Source organism: Labrus bergylta, chromosome 6 (assembly GCF_963930695.1).
Source record: "Labrus bergylta chromosome 6, fLabBer1.1, whole genome shotgun sequence".
Classification (NCBI taxonomy): Eukaryota; Metazoa; Chordata; class Actinopteri; order Labriformes; family Labridae; genus Labrus; species Labrus bergylta.
The window spans coordinates 31,752,070-31,768,717 of NC_089200.1; the positions used below are offsets into that span (position 1 = coordinate 31,752,070).

Genomic DNA, 16,648 nt, shown 5'->3' on the forward strand with positions numbered 1-16,648 from the left:
GGTACAGATTGCCAGTGTGACCGCGCCCTAACACTAATATGTGTCTCTAGTCCGTCTACAAACTCCCCAATGATGAGAAAAGTCCATCCTCTCCGTCTTTTGCCTGCTCCACTTTTCAGAAAATATGTGCTCAAACAGGCCGTTTGGAGATTTTCCCTTCATGACATCACAAAGGGCAGTAACCCCTCCCCCAGGTGGGTGACACTCCCACAGCTAGGTGTTTGTTCTGCCCTCTGAGTCTGCCTTCTCACCGTAAACAATAGGACATGGAGCGAGAAAGACCAAGACACCCAGAGAGGGGGCGTGGTCAGAGACAGCTCAATTCCTGATATTCTCTTGCTGAGCGTCATGTGTGAACGCTGAGTTTCTCCTCCAGCCTCTTGGTATTTATTCTGCAGAAAGTCAGAGTGAGCTGATGTGAGAACGCAGCAGGATATAATCAGGAGAATTCACCTGGAGCCAGTGGGAGGGGGTGGTGACGTTTATTCCTTGTGATCCCCTCACCTCTACCATCTCCATGCACGTCCATGTATGTTCTTCTCCACTCGCCACCACTCTGGTTTCAGCTCATCTTTACGGAGAGTTTTAAAAAAACGTTGTTTAGATGTGAGTGAGAGGAGACGGCCCATTGAATGGAAGTAGATATTGCTCATATTCAAGAGTGTGAAATTCATTATGAAATTAAATCTAAAAAGACAGCCTCAAAGGGAAGTTAAACTGGACACATTTAAGGTCATTAAGTTCCTCTGTTGAGACAATAGTTCTGACCAGTGAGCCACAAAGAGGAGGCTCCATTCATCCATTCATCCATCCATCCACTGTCTTCCTCTTATCCGAGGTCGGGTGGGGTCGGCAGCAAGTGCAGTAAGTCAACCCAGACTTCCCTCTCCCCAGTAACCTTTTTCAGCTCCTCCTGGGGGATTCTGAGGTGTTCCCAGGCCAGACAGGATATATAATCCCTCCAGGGAACTCTGGGTCTACCCCGGGTCTCCTCCCAGTTGGACGTGCCTTGAAAACCTCCATAGGGAGGCGTCCAGGAGGATCCTAATCAGATGCATGAACCACCTCAACTGACTCCTTTCGAGGCGAAGTAGTAGCGGCTCTACACTGAGCTCCTCCTCCTCTCTCTAAGCCCTATCTATACAAAGAGGAGGCTGCAAGTGGGAAATGTTGTCTCCAGGTCATCAGGTTTGATCAAAGACAACCTGGGAGGTAAAATAAATGTAGCAAATCACAAAAGACTACAATCAATGTTCAGACGTCATGAAGGGTTACAGAAGGAAGGCAGCAGTCCAGCAGCCTCACAAACCTTTGGAACAAACCTTCCTGTTCTTTGGACCGACAAACTAAGGGAGAAATTCACTTTTTTAGTTAGTGTTTGTGACCTACAGCATCTTTATCTTGAAGTTTGAACTGTAAGCACACAGCAAAGGAGGTTTCTTCAGATGGTTGACAGGAAGATTCTTCATCTCATGTTGTCATATTTCATGTGACTGATGTGGATTTAAGTTCTGTTCGGTGTTATAAACCTCATTTCATATGTAAAGAAGTGATAAGTCGACTCGTGTGTTTGTCGAATTCTCTGCTGTGAGTAAACCATCAGTTATCTGGCTCAGTGAAATCCATCAAGGCTTAGCCCTAAGGCTAACACTGTTTGAAATATCTGGAACCTAATGTGATGGGATGGGATTTGTGTTTTTAATCGTTATGAAACAAACTCACTTTTAAAATGATGCTTTAATAAGAGCGACATAAGCTGAGCTGACTGTCAGTTAGAAGATTTACTCTCTTTTAAAGGTCACATATGATGTAAAATCTACTTCCCCATGTTTCTCTAACTCTAACATGTGTCTCTAGTCCGTCTACAAACCCCCCAAAGTCCATCCTCTCCGTCTTTTGCCTGCTCCACTTTTCAGAAAATGTGTGCTCAATCAGGCCGTTTGGAGATTTTCCCTTCATGACATCACAAAGGGCAGTAGCCCCTCCCCCAGGTGGGTGACACTCCCACAGCTAGGTGTTTGTTCTGCCCTCTGAGTTCAAACTGCTCTCATAATCTGTTTTCTCAGCAAGGAGTTTTCTTGTTTTCCGTTTTTAGCTGTAAAACAGAACAAACAGCCTGAAAGCCAGCTGACCACGTCCATCGTCCTCCATGTTTGTTTTTCTTCTGAAGTCACATTTGATAACTCAGATTTCTCTTGCCTGTGAAGTCATTGCTACAAACGGCAGGTGTGTGGTCTCATGGTCTGGCCGAGTCATCTGGTGTGTTCATTTAGAGGATTTTAATGTTAAACATCTGTTACACTGTCCTCATGTCTGTCGGTTAAGATTTGAAAATCTTCAGGTGAGGAGCCAGCTTAAGTGCTGTTAGCAGTGTGCAGAGAGTGAGGTGTACTTTGGGCTGCCACATCCCAACTTTTAAAGTTCAGTAGGAGGATGGTGGAGTATGACCAATTGATGGTGTAGTCAGAGATTTGGGAGAAATCATTTACCTTGATTATGAGGTAAATGATTTCAGGAAGGGATGAGGATGGGTTACTCAGATAAAGCAGGATGTCGTCTGCATATAGAGTGATCTTATGTTCCAGGTTTCTTGTATTCCTGTGATGGCTTGTTTTTGGCAGAGGGCTGCGGCATGTGATTGGAAGAGTGGGCGACCTTGCCTCGTACCCCTGTGCACAGTAAACTGCTGTGAAGTGATTTCTATTGGTTGTGATGTGGCCATTGGTGTTGTGTAAAGCACCCTCACCCAGTGAATAAATGATTCACAGAGACCGAATGTTCTCGCTCCCTGTCAGCTCTCATTCCCTTTGTGAGCCAGGTGCGCCTGCAGAGCATTGTTATTCTTACTGTGGATTTCTACATTTTATTCCAAGATAGGCGCAGCTCAAGCCGGCTCATGTCACTTCTCTCCTTCTGTTGTGCCTCCATGCAGAACACACACAGGCAAAGGGAGCTAGGCCGCTAACGGACCCTGGACAGACCGTCCTAACAGCTTGTCTGGGGGCTTAATTGTGGATGGCACTAAGTCATGTTGGAAGATCATAATTTATCTGCAACATATGCGCCAAAGAAAACAGGTTTATGTTATATACTGTATAATATGCATTAGATATGAGACTGAGTTTTTGAATGTCAGATTTGAATTGGAACTGACAGGGATAGTCTCCTGCTATGAGGTGCATGTGTCCACTACCATATCAGGAGGATCTCAGTCCTCCTGAAATTATCCAGAAATGTTAGGGGAGCAGATGCAGGACTGGCCAAATAAATCCCTCACATGTAACATCGCTCTTTATTCTTTCCTTATTTCTCTCTCTTTCTGCAGACAACATGCATGTCTGTTTATTTGTTTTTGACTCATGCGGTCTTTATGTCGACTACAGGGAAACAATCATCTTTTAAATAGAATTTTGATGATAAGGTTTTATAATTCGGCTTCACTTGAGGATGCAGCATTGCTACGAGTGCGTTCATTGTGTTTGGTGAAATAGCGTCATGCACTTTAAGGCATTGTTCCTCAACAACAAAGTGAATGAAGGAGGCTTCAGAGGATGAAAGAAACGGACACTCTAAATGCAGTTTGAAGGTTTCAAGGCCCTTATTTCATGATAGAGTACAGAAGGGCTTTCATAATGGACTCTCCTCTTCTTTCCACTGTGAAGACTGCGTCTCTCTGCATACTAAGCAGGGCCCCATACGGCCCAATTTACACCACCCAATTTACTGGTGTCGCTTCAGATTTGTGGGAGGAAAAAGCAGAGGTCTTTTCCCTGATTCAGACACTGCAGGGGGGAGGGGGGAGGGGGGAAACTGGTGGTGGCTTTGCTGACAGATTGAGCCTGAACCACATCAACATATACATCCATTTTAGCAGTTCAAGAAAAACACACATTTGCACATTACAAGCGACGCACGTCACACTTGAAATGTGAAGTTCACAGTAACACGGCTAACCTTCAGACAGATGAGGAGTGAAACACTAGAGATGTGAGGGCAAAGATGGAGGGGAGAGAGGAGGGAGGGATGAAGGGAGAGCAGTATGCTGACAGGACTGTGACAGGGCTTCATTGCCAAGCTGGCACAGTGGAAGCTATTTCTAAGGGTGGTTGTCATTTGAATAGATTATAACGCCTTTGCACCGGCCCGAACTTCATCACCAGTTTGCCTCTGCTGTGGGGTTTAAAGTTAAATCCAAGATGAATGGAAAGAGGCAGAGAGGAGATTCACAAAAGGAATTTTAGAACGAGAAAAAAAGGAGACGAGGGACAGAGGGAGGAGGGATACGAGGGCGTGGATACAAAAAAGAACTTCTACTGAAGTTATATCTGTTTTTAATCCTAATCCTCCTTCTCCTTCCTCTGGATGTGGCAACTGTTAAAGAAACCTACATTTATCTTTCCACATGGATTTTTTATAAATACTGTTGTTTTTCTCCTTTTGTTCCCAGACACTGAGGGCTGCGAGCACACCTGGAGGAAGTACCACGGCCACTGCTACAGGTACTTCAGCCGGCGACACACCTGGGAGGATGCCGAGAAGGATTGCAGGGAGCACAGCGGACACCTGGCCAGCATCCACAGCCTGCCCGAGCAGAACTTCATCAGAGGTGGGTGAAGGGTGCAGAGTAAGAATGCAGAGAACCCCTGGGCACTAAATCTGGGAGGCCCCCTGAACCCTCCCCTAGACGCACACATGTGGTCCGCTACATGGGCTGCAATGCATCTGTCATAGGCATTTGTTTCAGCCAATGGTAGCCTCATGATGTTGTTATAAGTGTCAGACAACAGTATGAAGATGATGCTTGAACAAATAGACTATTGTTTAGGAACAGTGGTCATTTTGCGCACATCATATAGGTAAAGCAAAAGAAAAAAGACCAACTTAAGAAGACAATGTGCTTATTCTCTCTGTTGTTTTGGACTCCCCTCGGTTTGTCAGATATGAGAGCAGTTATCAGGTCAACAGGTGTTGCAGCGATGGAAGCGGGCAAGAGAAGTGGTTCAGATAGAAGTGATTGTACCCGACCTAAAAAGCCTCTGCATGTTTCAGAAACGTGCTCAAACTAGGATCAATATTGGAGATGCTTTTGAAAAATGGAGAGAGGTTAGAACACAGAAAGGTTTACAGACCCATGCAGAGCTGGATAAACACTGAAGCTTCAGTGTCCACCACATGGCAACCTGTGTGAGCATCCACTCTAGAGAGGGAGGGGGGGAGAGACAGCTCTCTGAATTTAGACTGCAGTACCCATTTTAAACACTAGATGAGTCGTCCATACAGTCTGTCTTTGTGCATTGATAAACCTTCATCTCCTTCTCAGCTTTCAGCCCTCTGCCAGAGCTCCACAGCCTCATGTGTTTTAATGAGTCCAGATCCTCAGCAGAGGAACCCGGTAAACCTGAATCCAACTTCTGTCTCAGACAGATGCCAGGAAGTGACTCCCATCCCTCTTCTATACAGTTACAGTTATCAAAAAGTGTGTTTAATTAGCCAGAATATTTCTCCACCCAGCAGTAAGGAGATCAGATCCATTAGGACGATCAATGGGCCTGGTAATGAAGTTAATTACACCATCATTGAAATCTTGTATGTACACACACATGCCTGTAAGACCCTGCACAGAGACGTACACACACAGACACAAATTAGATTATCCCAACACAACCTTAGTGATGTTTCTGTTTCACACAGAAAACCAAACAGAAATCTCATCTCTGCTTCAGAATCAGAAAAAAACAGTCAAACTACGTTCTTCCTGTTTCAGCTGACACCAGAGGGAAGATCTCTGACTGCTTTTCTGCTGCTGTTGAAACTGAGTCAGGCCTCAAGTTCAGACCTTGTTGCACAAAGAACACCGACATGTAACAATGAGCAATCTAATAGTTCAAAGGACACCTAGGGCCAGATTTACTAAGCTCCCAATTAAAGAGTACTAAATTGTGTTCACACCAAAAGTTTGCACGTTTGGTTGGTGGGCGTTTTGCGGGTGATCTACTAAGAACATTTGCGTGAATGACACCAGGTGCAAACCTTGTGGAGGTGGTACTATTTAAGTTAGGCTTTTGCGTGTTCTACTGGTTTACATCACGGAGAGAAAGCAGGATGACTGCAAGCGCAAAATAGGTATTAGTGGGAGAGGCAAATAAAGGCACAATACTTTTGAGTTATAGGATATAAATCTGAATATTACAAAGAAAATTTTGGTTATAAGAAGACATCAGCATTAAACAGGGCCTCTCTTTTCGTCCCTTCATCTTAAGAATGAATTGTCATACATTGCGCAGGAGGTGCGACCTGTGTCTTCTGTGGACCGGGCACTCTACACTCGGGCCGTTGTTGCGCACCAGACAGCTGGCCAGCACTGTGTCTGATTAGACATAAATGCCTTGGAAAGAGGTATTGAAGACGGGGGTACAAACAGTGGTGAGGTCCCCCAATTCAAGCCTCCTACAGAGTAGCAGCAGCTTTAGAGGGAGGAGACGAGCGCATTATGGAGAGGAGCGCACCAGAGGGGGCGAGCTGGGGGAGAGACGAGGGACCAGAGAAAAAGGAAATCCCTGTTTAAAATATAATGTTGGTGAAAAGAGGGAAATAGGACGACATAAATGTCAATGTTGAAATTCTATAGAATGCAGAGGCTGTGAATGTTCAGTTTTCTTTGGCTGTAAGCTTTGGCAACAATAGCCTGTAGTTTAATCATGGTGTTTCTCTTCCTTTACGATTAGAATATTGAATCAAATTAAAAAATAAATGCATGCCATTTATTTTTCTGTCATTTGAAACATGTAAACACGTGGGGAAAAATGCAATCTTTATGCCTTCTTTTGTTGTGCCTATGTCTCCTCCTAACTACAATAACAGAAGCCTGTTGTGTGTAACACTGGTCTCCTGGATTAGCACGTTCCTTTCAAAGATGTTAAATACAGACACCGTCACAATCACCGCTATGTTTGTCAGGTTTGGTAAATCACAATGCGTGTACTAACTTAACTTGTTTTCATTTTCTCCTCCCAGTATTTTGCACGTTAGGGCAGAAATGCCCCATATTGCATATTCATTAAGGCAAATGTACTAAAAGGATAATGTGTGTTGTTTTGCTCATTTGAAAGACGCAATCCTTACTGCACGCTGTTAGTAGATCAGATAGCACTTTTTTGCTGGTGGTATCAAGTTTGCACACGTTTTAAGACACGCAAACCTTTAGTAAATCTGGCCCCTAGTGTTTAAAATGGGTACTGTAGTCTAAACTCTAAACATTGTAGAGAGCTGTCCCCCCCCCCCTCTCTAGAGTGAATGCTCACACAGGTCACCATGTGGTGGACTCTGAAGCTTCAGTGTTTATCCAGCTCTGCATGGGTCTGTAAACCTTTCTGTGTTCTAACCTCTCTCCATTTTTCAAAAGCATCTCCAATATTGATCCTAGTTTGAGCACGTTTCTGCTCGTGGAGCTTATTAGAAACATGCAGAGGCTTTTTAGGTCGGGTACAATCACTTCTATCTGAACCACTTCTCTTGACCGCTTCCATCGCTGCAACACCTGTTGACCTGATAACTGCTCTCATATCTGACAAACCGAGGGGTGTCCAAAACGTTAAGGTCAGTTTAGCGGGTCTAGGGTGACTGACCTGTGGTGCCAGTTGTACAATGTTAAAAGACTTAGAATGAAAGCAAACATTGTTTTTCTCTTGTTCTATCTAGGACTTGCGCTCCTTAAATGTACCTCCTCTTGTTACTCCAGATTTTTTGCAACAGTTAATTTGTCCTAACAAACGAGGGCTTCATGTTTTTGATTAGTCCTCATCATACCTGCAAAATAGTAGTTTATTGGTTACTTCCTCTTTGTCTCTGTTTTCTTTGCCTGTATTTCTCTCCCTCAGGTCTGAGCCATGACAACACCTGGATCGGCTTGAATGATCGCACAGTGGAGGACGACTTTCAGTGGACCGACAAGATGGAGCTGGTGAGAACCGGCCGAGTGTGTCGCGATGTGCTGATAGACTGAATGTTTAGAACTTTAACGGCTCATTCCAGATTGAATGTGAAACTTTCTCCCCCAGGTTTGAATAAATGAATAAAAAAACGACAGCCCTGGAACCGATACACACAGGATATAGAGAAACACGTGGATAAGAACTACAAAATAAAACAGGAAACAGTAAGACTAAAGTTAAAGAAATACACACAAGGGAAACTAACAACAGGAAGTAAGAAAGAGACAAAATTAAACAGGAAATGGAATTATGTCAGTGAGTGTTCAGTGTCTCAGTCAGATGTTGAATAGTGAAGTTTAAAGTCACAGACAAACTGTTGGAAAAAGAGCTCAGTGTCACAGCTGGAAATATCCTGAATTACAGTTTGCTAAGAGGAGAAATATTTATTAACCCAACGTGTTTCCAGCTAAATATTGTCTTTGACTTTTGACCTTGAGATAATCATCAGTAGTTTGTCTCTTCCTCTGATAATGACAGCTTGTCACAGGTATGCAGCTTTACTATTTAGAGGTAGGATGATGATGAACGAAAGAGGATCAGAAACGGCTTATGATTGTGAGAAAGTGGACGTGATCACTGATTGGTGTTTAGAATCATTATGATGCTTGAAGTTTAAAAACTTCTGGTGGTTTTTATTTCTCTCACAGTGCGTCTGCTTCTGTGTTTGTGTCTGTGCAGCAATATGAGAACTGGCGTGAGAACCAGCCTGACAACTTCTTCGCTGGAGGAGAAGACTGTGTGGTGATGATCGCTCACGAGAATGGCAAATGGAACGATGTGCCCTGCAACTACAACCTGCCCTACGTCTGCAAGAAGGGGACAGGTGAGAGCAACCAGGTGGAGGAGGAGAGGAGATACCTGCATGTGGTTATAGACACTTCAGAAAGTGAATAAAAGGACTGACAGGATGGTGAGGAGGCAGAGAAGCTGGATGGAGAAGGCTGAAAAAAAGAAATAAGGAGACAGTAAGGGCAAACCCTCAAAGTCCAGTTCGTTTGACCAGTGTGAGTGCTCGGATCAGTGCTCAAGCTCCGTACATTTCCTTCCACTTTCAGCACGGTACATGAAGCCATTCATGTGTTATATTACAACGTTACTAGAGATAACCATGCTCAGACCCGTTTAGTCCTGGAGCAGTGAGAGTGCAGGCCAGAGAGGGAATGTTACAGCACAGACAGCATGAAGCCTCATTGTGTTACAGCACAGACAGTATGAGGCCTCATTGTGTTACAGCCTCGTTGTGTTACAGCCTCATTGTGTTACAGCACAGACAGCAGGAAGCCTCGTTGTGTTACAGCCTCGTTGTGTTACAGCACAGACAGCATGAAGCCTCGTTGTGTTACAGCACAGACAGCATGAAGCCTTGTTGTGTTACAGCACAGACAGCATGAGGCCTCGTTGTGTTACAGCACAGACAGCAGGAAGCCTCGTTGTGTTACAGCACAGACAGCATGAAGCCTCGTTGTGTTACAGCCTCATTGTGTTACAGCACAGACAGCATGAGGCCTCGTTGTGTTACAGCCTCGTTGTGTTACAGCCTCATTGTGTTACAGTACAGACAGCATGAGGCCTCATTGTGTTACAGTACAGACAGCATGAAGCCTCGTTGTGTTACAGCCTCGTTGTGTTACAGCACAGACAGCATGAGGCCTTGTTGTGTTACAGTACAGACAGCATGAAGCCTCATTGTGTTACAGCATAGACAGCATGAGGCCTCATTGTGTTACAGCATAGACAGCATTTATATTAAATGTGGTTCTCTGCAGAGATTAGCTCTAAACCTCTTCCCTCTGTCCTCGTTTCTTCCTCCAGCTCGTCTTTAAAAAGCCCTCCACGTACCTCTCATGTCACAGCTCTGCCAAACGCTCTTTTTGAAATGAGGTGGAGCATTTCCTGAGGCAGAGAAAACCTCAACCCACGCTGGAGACGTTCCAGTATTTACATTGTTGGCTCCTCTGTGTTCCCTGTTGCAGCTGCTCTGAGCCGGAGTCCGACCATCACATTCCCCTCTGAGAGAGCCCATTAGAGCTTATTTTTACAGCACATTTGCATACAGGTCAGACTTATGAGCAATGCAACAAAGACATATTTATTAAAAGCACGGATGAGACTCAAGAGACCCTGAGCTGTGTGACAAGCTTTCTAACTTTTTATTGATCAAACTGTGAAGTTAGAGTCCTTCACTTTTAAGAGTTAGGATGATAGGAGATGAGTAGAATAAATATAAAAGAGATAAAGATGATACACAAATTCTTGAAGCATTTCCACATTTTTTGTTAACACGCTATAAAGTGACAGTAAAGTCATTTTCAGTGTGCCACGGTTTGTTCCTGCAACCGACCGGCCCCTGAGAACGCAGTTGGGCTGTGCAGGGGGGCACCTTGTTGGTCGATAGGAGATAAGTGTTCATTTAATCTGTTCATCGCTAACATGAATTACTTAACACTGAAACAAGATGACAACATACTGACCATGCAGTGCCCTCTCATTTTGCTGACCTTGTAGCTTTTCTTAATTTACTAGCGTGGCGTGCTGTTTTGATGCAATGGAAGAGCCTTCATCCACCCTCTCATACTAAGTGGGTTAAAGAAACCCTGTGCTTTATGAAATAGAACAACTATCACTGCCGTTTTCACATCTGCACTCCTGAAAATATCTAGATAGTCTGGGAAGACTGCTCCAGATATTCTCCTGATCTGGTTGTTCACACATGCACCTCACAGCAGGAGACTATCCCTGATAGAAGAACGATGTGGAAGTAGCACACAAGTCCTCTATATGACGCTATAATGAGAATATGTGTATTTGTATCAATGCTATGTGTAGTTGAAGAGAATCTCAATGTAAACTAAAGAGTGGAGAAGAACATACTGGAGAACAGGAAACATGCAGCAGGAGGTTCATTAGAGCACAGAGATGGTAGAGGTGGCGTGCAGACAGTCTATGGTCGTGCAGTGATCACAGGGAATAAAGGTCACCACCCCCTCCCACTGGCTCCAGGTGAATTCTCCTGATTATATCCTGCTGTGTTCTCACATCAGATCACTCTGACTTTCTGCAGAATAAATACAAGGAGGCTGGAGGAAAAACTCCGGGTGAAGAGAGAAACTTTCAGATGTTTGTGTTCATACATGATGCTTAGCATGAACATATCATGAAGTTTTTCAGGAGATTTGTGCAGGTGTAAACGCCTCAAACTGAGACCTTAAAATTGACAGCCTTACCTCCTCACAGCTACATGATATCAATCACCAACATGACACGTCTGTCCGTCACCCTGATGGTCCCTGGAGGACTGATGAAGATGTCCACTAAGCTGACATGTTGTTGTTATCACCTGTTCACTGCTGATGAGCAGACCAACAGGTCACATGATCTGTGAGCTGTAGAGAGCAGACGGAGAACACACAGCATGGAGCTGATAAGAAAAGACATTACATGAGTTTACTCAGAGGCTGACGGGGTGGAGAGAGGAGGAGATGAAAAGATGGCGGAGATTAAATCTGACTCATTATGGTCAGAGCAGAGCTGCATGCTGGGGACTTGTGACAGTGAGCATCAAAGGTGGTGCAACGCCACGATTGTGAGGGAAATACCTTTTCATTCATATTAAATCAGGCTGGATGTTTGTGAGGATGTGCTCGTTGCCTGAGGAAGTGTGGGTTGGATGATTAACTGTCTGCTAAAGGAATGGCCCCCAACCACCGGGCCTCTGACCTGTAGGTTGTCTCAAACTGGGCTGCAAACACCCGGTCAGAAACAAGATGGTGGATGTAATTAACATACATGTACTGCTTGGGGGTCAAAGCTGAAGGATGAGCGCTCACTTTCAGCTTTTTCAGAACGTTGTAGTTTCACCACGGCAGACCCACGTCATTAACCTCCGCCGGCCCGTCACATTTAATCACGTGGCCTAGTGGAAATGTGGACAGATAGTCAGAGCAATGAGATCACCTTTCCCTAAGTCCTTTATGAATTCTCCTAACATCTTTCTTTAACCTCATGACGTTTTCCCCAGGGTTAAGGTAAAGTGGATAGTGAAAGGGGATAGGAGGGACAATTCGAACACACCCCTAGGTTGTCTCAAAACGGGCTGCAAACACCGGTCAGAAACAAGATGGTGGATGTATTTAACATGCTTGGGGGTCAAAGCTGAAGGATGAGCGCTCACTTTCAGTTGGTGAGCTGGTGAGGAGGAAAACAGACGACATTAAGATGTTTGTTTTTTTAAACTGGAGCAGCTGTAAAAACGTCTCACAGACATAGAAGATAAAGGAGACACTCTCCTCTCATTCAGCTCCGACTGCCACTAAACCGAGGTGCTGCAGACAGACTGGATGTTAGAAAACACCCTGCGTCTGTCACTCACACACAGAACGCCACGCTACGACCACCTTGTCTCCGGGGGAACAGGTTCAGGGGTCACACCGATGCTGAGTTCAGTTTAGATTTTTGAGTGTTTTTTATACTAGTTTAGGTCATGTTAACACAAAATGAGTGCAGGATGGCCATCAGGGGAGTAATAATCCCTGCGTCATCTGAGTGTGTCACAGGGTCTGTGCATAACCCTTCAAAATATTGGAATCATTTCAGGACATTTACTCGTTCTGTTTTGGGTTTATCCAGACCAGACTAGAGGGGCTCAGAGGCTGAAGACTGTTTCTGATACTCGTCACAATAATCTAAATCTGAAACCTGATCTCATTTACCTTTACCCCTCTTATACACTTCTGAATGTGACCGTATTAGAAACATGCAGAGGCTTTTCAGCTCAGATAGAATCATTTCTATCTGAACCGGTTCTCTCGCCCACTTGAAATAAATTAGAAGTTAAGTACTTCCTGTTCCATCGTTTTGAAGTCTACAGGATTTTTGAAAACATTTTCAATTATACGACTTAAAATACATCTGGGTGTGTCCCACTTGTGAATTTTGGAGCTTCTTACCAACGTTTTACAAAAGGTGTTTGCTAACAAGTAGCTAACTAGGACTGCAGAGTTTGTCGGTAACATTAAACGTCATCTCGCCGAACATGGAACCTCGTCTGGTTGGAAGCTTCGTGGAGCTGACGTTGAAGTCGGTGGACGTGATGTCGTTCCTTTATAGCCTAGCATTAGCTTTTGACTTTCATTGCTTTTCAGCTTCATTTGTGAAGATTATCTTGATAAACAAACTAGTACACCGTCTGAAGTAGTTTACAGTTAGAGCCAGCAGAGGGCGCTCTCAGTGTGACTTGACCATTACATGACCTCTTGACCTCAGTAAATGAAAACAGTAACGTTGTAGCGGGGCGATTCAGGAGATGTAAACGTACATGATGCAGACTCACATGAGGGAGACTCGTCTCTCTGCAGACAGCAGCTCACTGATTGGTTGAGAGACACAGGGTCGCTAAAAACTTGCAACTCTCCAAGCTGGCTTGCAAATATCTGTTTAACGTGTATGCGCTCTGAATGGTTGTTCTCTTCAGCAGGTCATATTGTAAATAAAAAGCGAGCTGCACTCGACCCTAATCAAGCTGACAGATTTTTGTTTCTGGTGAATAACCGTATTTAAAATAAGTTGGCCGAAATTTGTTCGAAGTTGCTTTTATGAAAAAGTGGCAGCACTAATTGTTACTGTTGCCTTAAGTTCTCTGTATCTTTAGTGTTTCCTGTTTTATTTTGTATTTCTTGTCTCCGGTGTTGGTCCTTTTGGTTTTATCCTCATTATGGATACGGTTAAATGAAGTAATGAAACATTACTGTGTGGTATTCTAAAATCGTTAGAAGTAGATCTTTAGGAAAAGTGACAGCCCGATTAACCATGTAAGACATTATTATACGAACATTATTGACATCTGCTTAAAACACAAAAACAGACACACACACAATGCTGTGTGTAGTGGCTGAACTTTTGGTTTTTCATATTCAGGAAATCAGACTTGTGTTTTATTTTGAAAGTCACTGCCTAACAGTTAGAGAAGCAGCCCTGCAGCTCTTTCTTTGAGAGTTCTGTTGAGTCTGTAGCAGCTCTCTGTTTGAGTTTCATCTCTCCCTGCTTCGCTTCATTCTCACCTTGTTTTCCTCCTCTGAGAGAAATCATTCAGGGTGTAAAGGTGGGAAACCCTGAACCTTCCATTAGTGCTGAGTCACTGATAGTAGACGAGAAAAGGAAGTTTGCATCTTTTTATCCACAACAAATAAATAAAGTGTGGAATTAAAACTTTAATCAGAGATAAAGTCATTAGAGAGGCAGAGGACAAAGATTAGGGATCAAAAAGGATTTGTTGGCTGATTGGTCCTCTCGTGAATGCTTTCAAGTGTTTGAATCCCATTAAGGGACGAACATTAAAGGGAAACCTCCAACAGAACGTCCATTTAGTTATTGTTACTTACTAATTGTTGTCCCAGAAAGACGTTTGTTAAACACTGACAAATTATAAGTAGAGGAAGTGCACGCACAGTCGCACCATTCGCTGCCGCTCGCTGCTGCTCTAGTCAATGCCCCTGTTTCCACATGACGTACAGAGGTCCGTCTCAGCGTCTGCCCTGCTCAGGTTCATTTACACTTCAAGTCTATTTTAGACGGAGCTTGCTGCAAGCACGCATCAAGCTAAAGAATAGATCGACAGGACGTTAGACAAGGAAACGCACAGAGCGTTCAGTGAATTTCAAAATAATAATGTGATCTTGTAGTGCTGTTGTAGTTCTCCTGTGATCTTGTAGTTCTCCTGTGATCTTGTAGTTCTCCTGTGATCTTGTAGTTCTCATGTGATCTTGTAATTCTCCTGTGATCTTTTAGTTCCCCTGTGATCTTGTAGTTCTCATGTGCTCTTGTAGTTCTCTTGTGATCTTGTAGTTCTCTTGTCATCTTGTAGTTCTCATGTGATCTTGTAGTTCTGTGATCTTGTAGTTCTCCTGTGATCTTTTAGTTCCCCTGTGATCTTGTAGTTCTCTTGTGATCTTGTAGTTCTCTTGTCATCTTGTAGTTCTCATGTGATCTTGTAGTTCTCATGTGATCTTGTAATTCTCCTGTGATCTTTTAGTTCCCCTGTGATCTTGTAGTTCTCATGTGATCTTGTAGTTCTCTTGTCATCTTGTAGTTCTCATGTGATCTTGTAGTTCTGTGATCTTGTAGTTCTCCTGTGATCTTGTAGTTCTCCTGTGATCTTGTAGTTCTGCTGTGATCTTGTAGTTCTCTCCTCTGATCTTGTAGTTCTCTCCTCTGATCTTGTAGTTCTTCTGTGACCTTGTGAACCCGTGTTTACAGCTGCTCATGGCTGTGCTCATTTTATTTTAAGAAGTAGGCTAAATAAAATCATATAAGCAATCATGATTTGTGTTACTGTAAAAAATTATTACACTGTTAAAATGGCATTTAATTTGGTGAAGAGAGGTAATGACTTGTTCAAGACTCGAAATTCAAAGGTTAGGACTTTTGACTCAACTTGAGACTTGCCTGTCTTTACTTGGGACTTGACTCAGGACTTGAGACCAAAGACTTGAGACTTACTTGTGACTTGCAAAGCAATGACTTTGTCCCACCTCTGGTTTGTAGACAGACTAGAGACACATATTAGGGTTAGAGAAATTGTATGTGACCTTAGAATAAATGCTTTGGGCGTTTTAATTAACTGAAGGAGCTCTCAGAAAAAAAGATAAAAGCACTTTAAAACTAACAAGAGAGCATCTTTCACCACTCACTTTTTCATCATGAGGTAATCAGCCGTTTACTGGAGCGAGTAATAAAAGCTTATAAAATCTTTTAAGTCAAAGGTTATTGTAGATGGAAGTGCAATTCAAAGTGCCGACTCAGAATCTTGACATATTGCAGAGACAGCTGTTGTTATTCAATCACAGCACTGCCCCCTAGGGACTCTCAGAGGTACTACACACTCACCTGCTGTCTCCTCGGGGAGACCGGCGCCCTCTGACAGGAAAGTTCAAGAATCTGTGAAATTGTGTCTCCCTGAGGTTCGTCCGTCCTGTCAGTCTCAGACCAGAGTGTCAGCCCTCTCTCCATCTCAGCCTGTGTAAACATTTCTTTATGTGTCAGCGTTACTTTGACAACCACCTTCTCACTGACGGACACGCTGTCCTGCAAAGCTTTGTCCACATTTTCACGTCTGTGCTGTGAGTTGAAAAACAATCCTGACATTTCAATCAAGGACACTCATTATATTGTTTCTGCATGTGCAATCAAACCCCTGCAGATGATCCAAGAGCAGCGCACATGTCACTCTGCTGTTCATCTCCTCAAACCGGCTCACAGTTACTGCTCACATCAACTCTGCTGCTCGCTTACAGTTTCTCTTCAGGGATCAGCTGGACCGTACATAAAAACTCGGCTTAATGTGAATATCAAATCAAAAATAATCACAAGCTACTCTCTCTCTATGTCCCAACAGTGCTCTGTGGAGACCCACCCACTGTGGATAACGCCTTCCTGATTGGCCGACAGCGTTCCCATTATGACATCCACTCTGTGGTGCGCTACCAGTGTGCCGACGGCTTCCTGCAGCGCCATGTGCCCACTGCGAGGTGTCGTGCCAACGGCAAGTGGGAGCGGCCAAAAATCATCTGCATAAAATGTGAGTTTTTCACAAAGAGGATTTTCCCAGGGTGGGTTAGCAGACAGCAGCATTTCTCATGGTCGTATTTATATTCCCCCCCATT

The 16,648-nt window shown here is 43.9% G+C and overlaps 1 protein-coding gene across 2 annotated transcripts in view; it reads left to right on the plus strand.

Moving 5' to 3' along the window:
• LOC109997906 (neurocan core protein) overlaps positions 1–16,648 on the plus strand; it is a 109,929-nt gene that overhangs the window by 86,941 nt on the left and 6,340 nt on the right. For both annotated transcript variants that reach the window (XM_020652567.2, XM_065956208.1), the window contains 4 exons: positions 4,448–4,606; positions 7,878–7,960; positions 8,670–8,814; positions 16,381–16,563. In XM_020652567.2, coding sequence (XP_020508223.2) covers positions 4,448–4,606; positions 7,878–7,960; positions 8,670–8,814; positions 16,381–16,563 — 570 coding nt within the window. The remainder of the gene's footprint in view (positions 1–4,447; positions 4,607–7,877; positions 7,961–8,669; positions 8,815–16,380; positions 16,564–16,648) is intronic.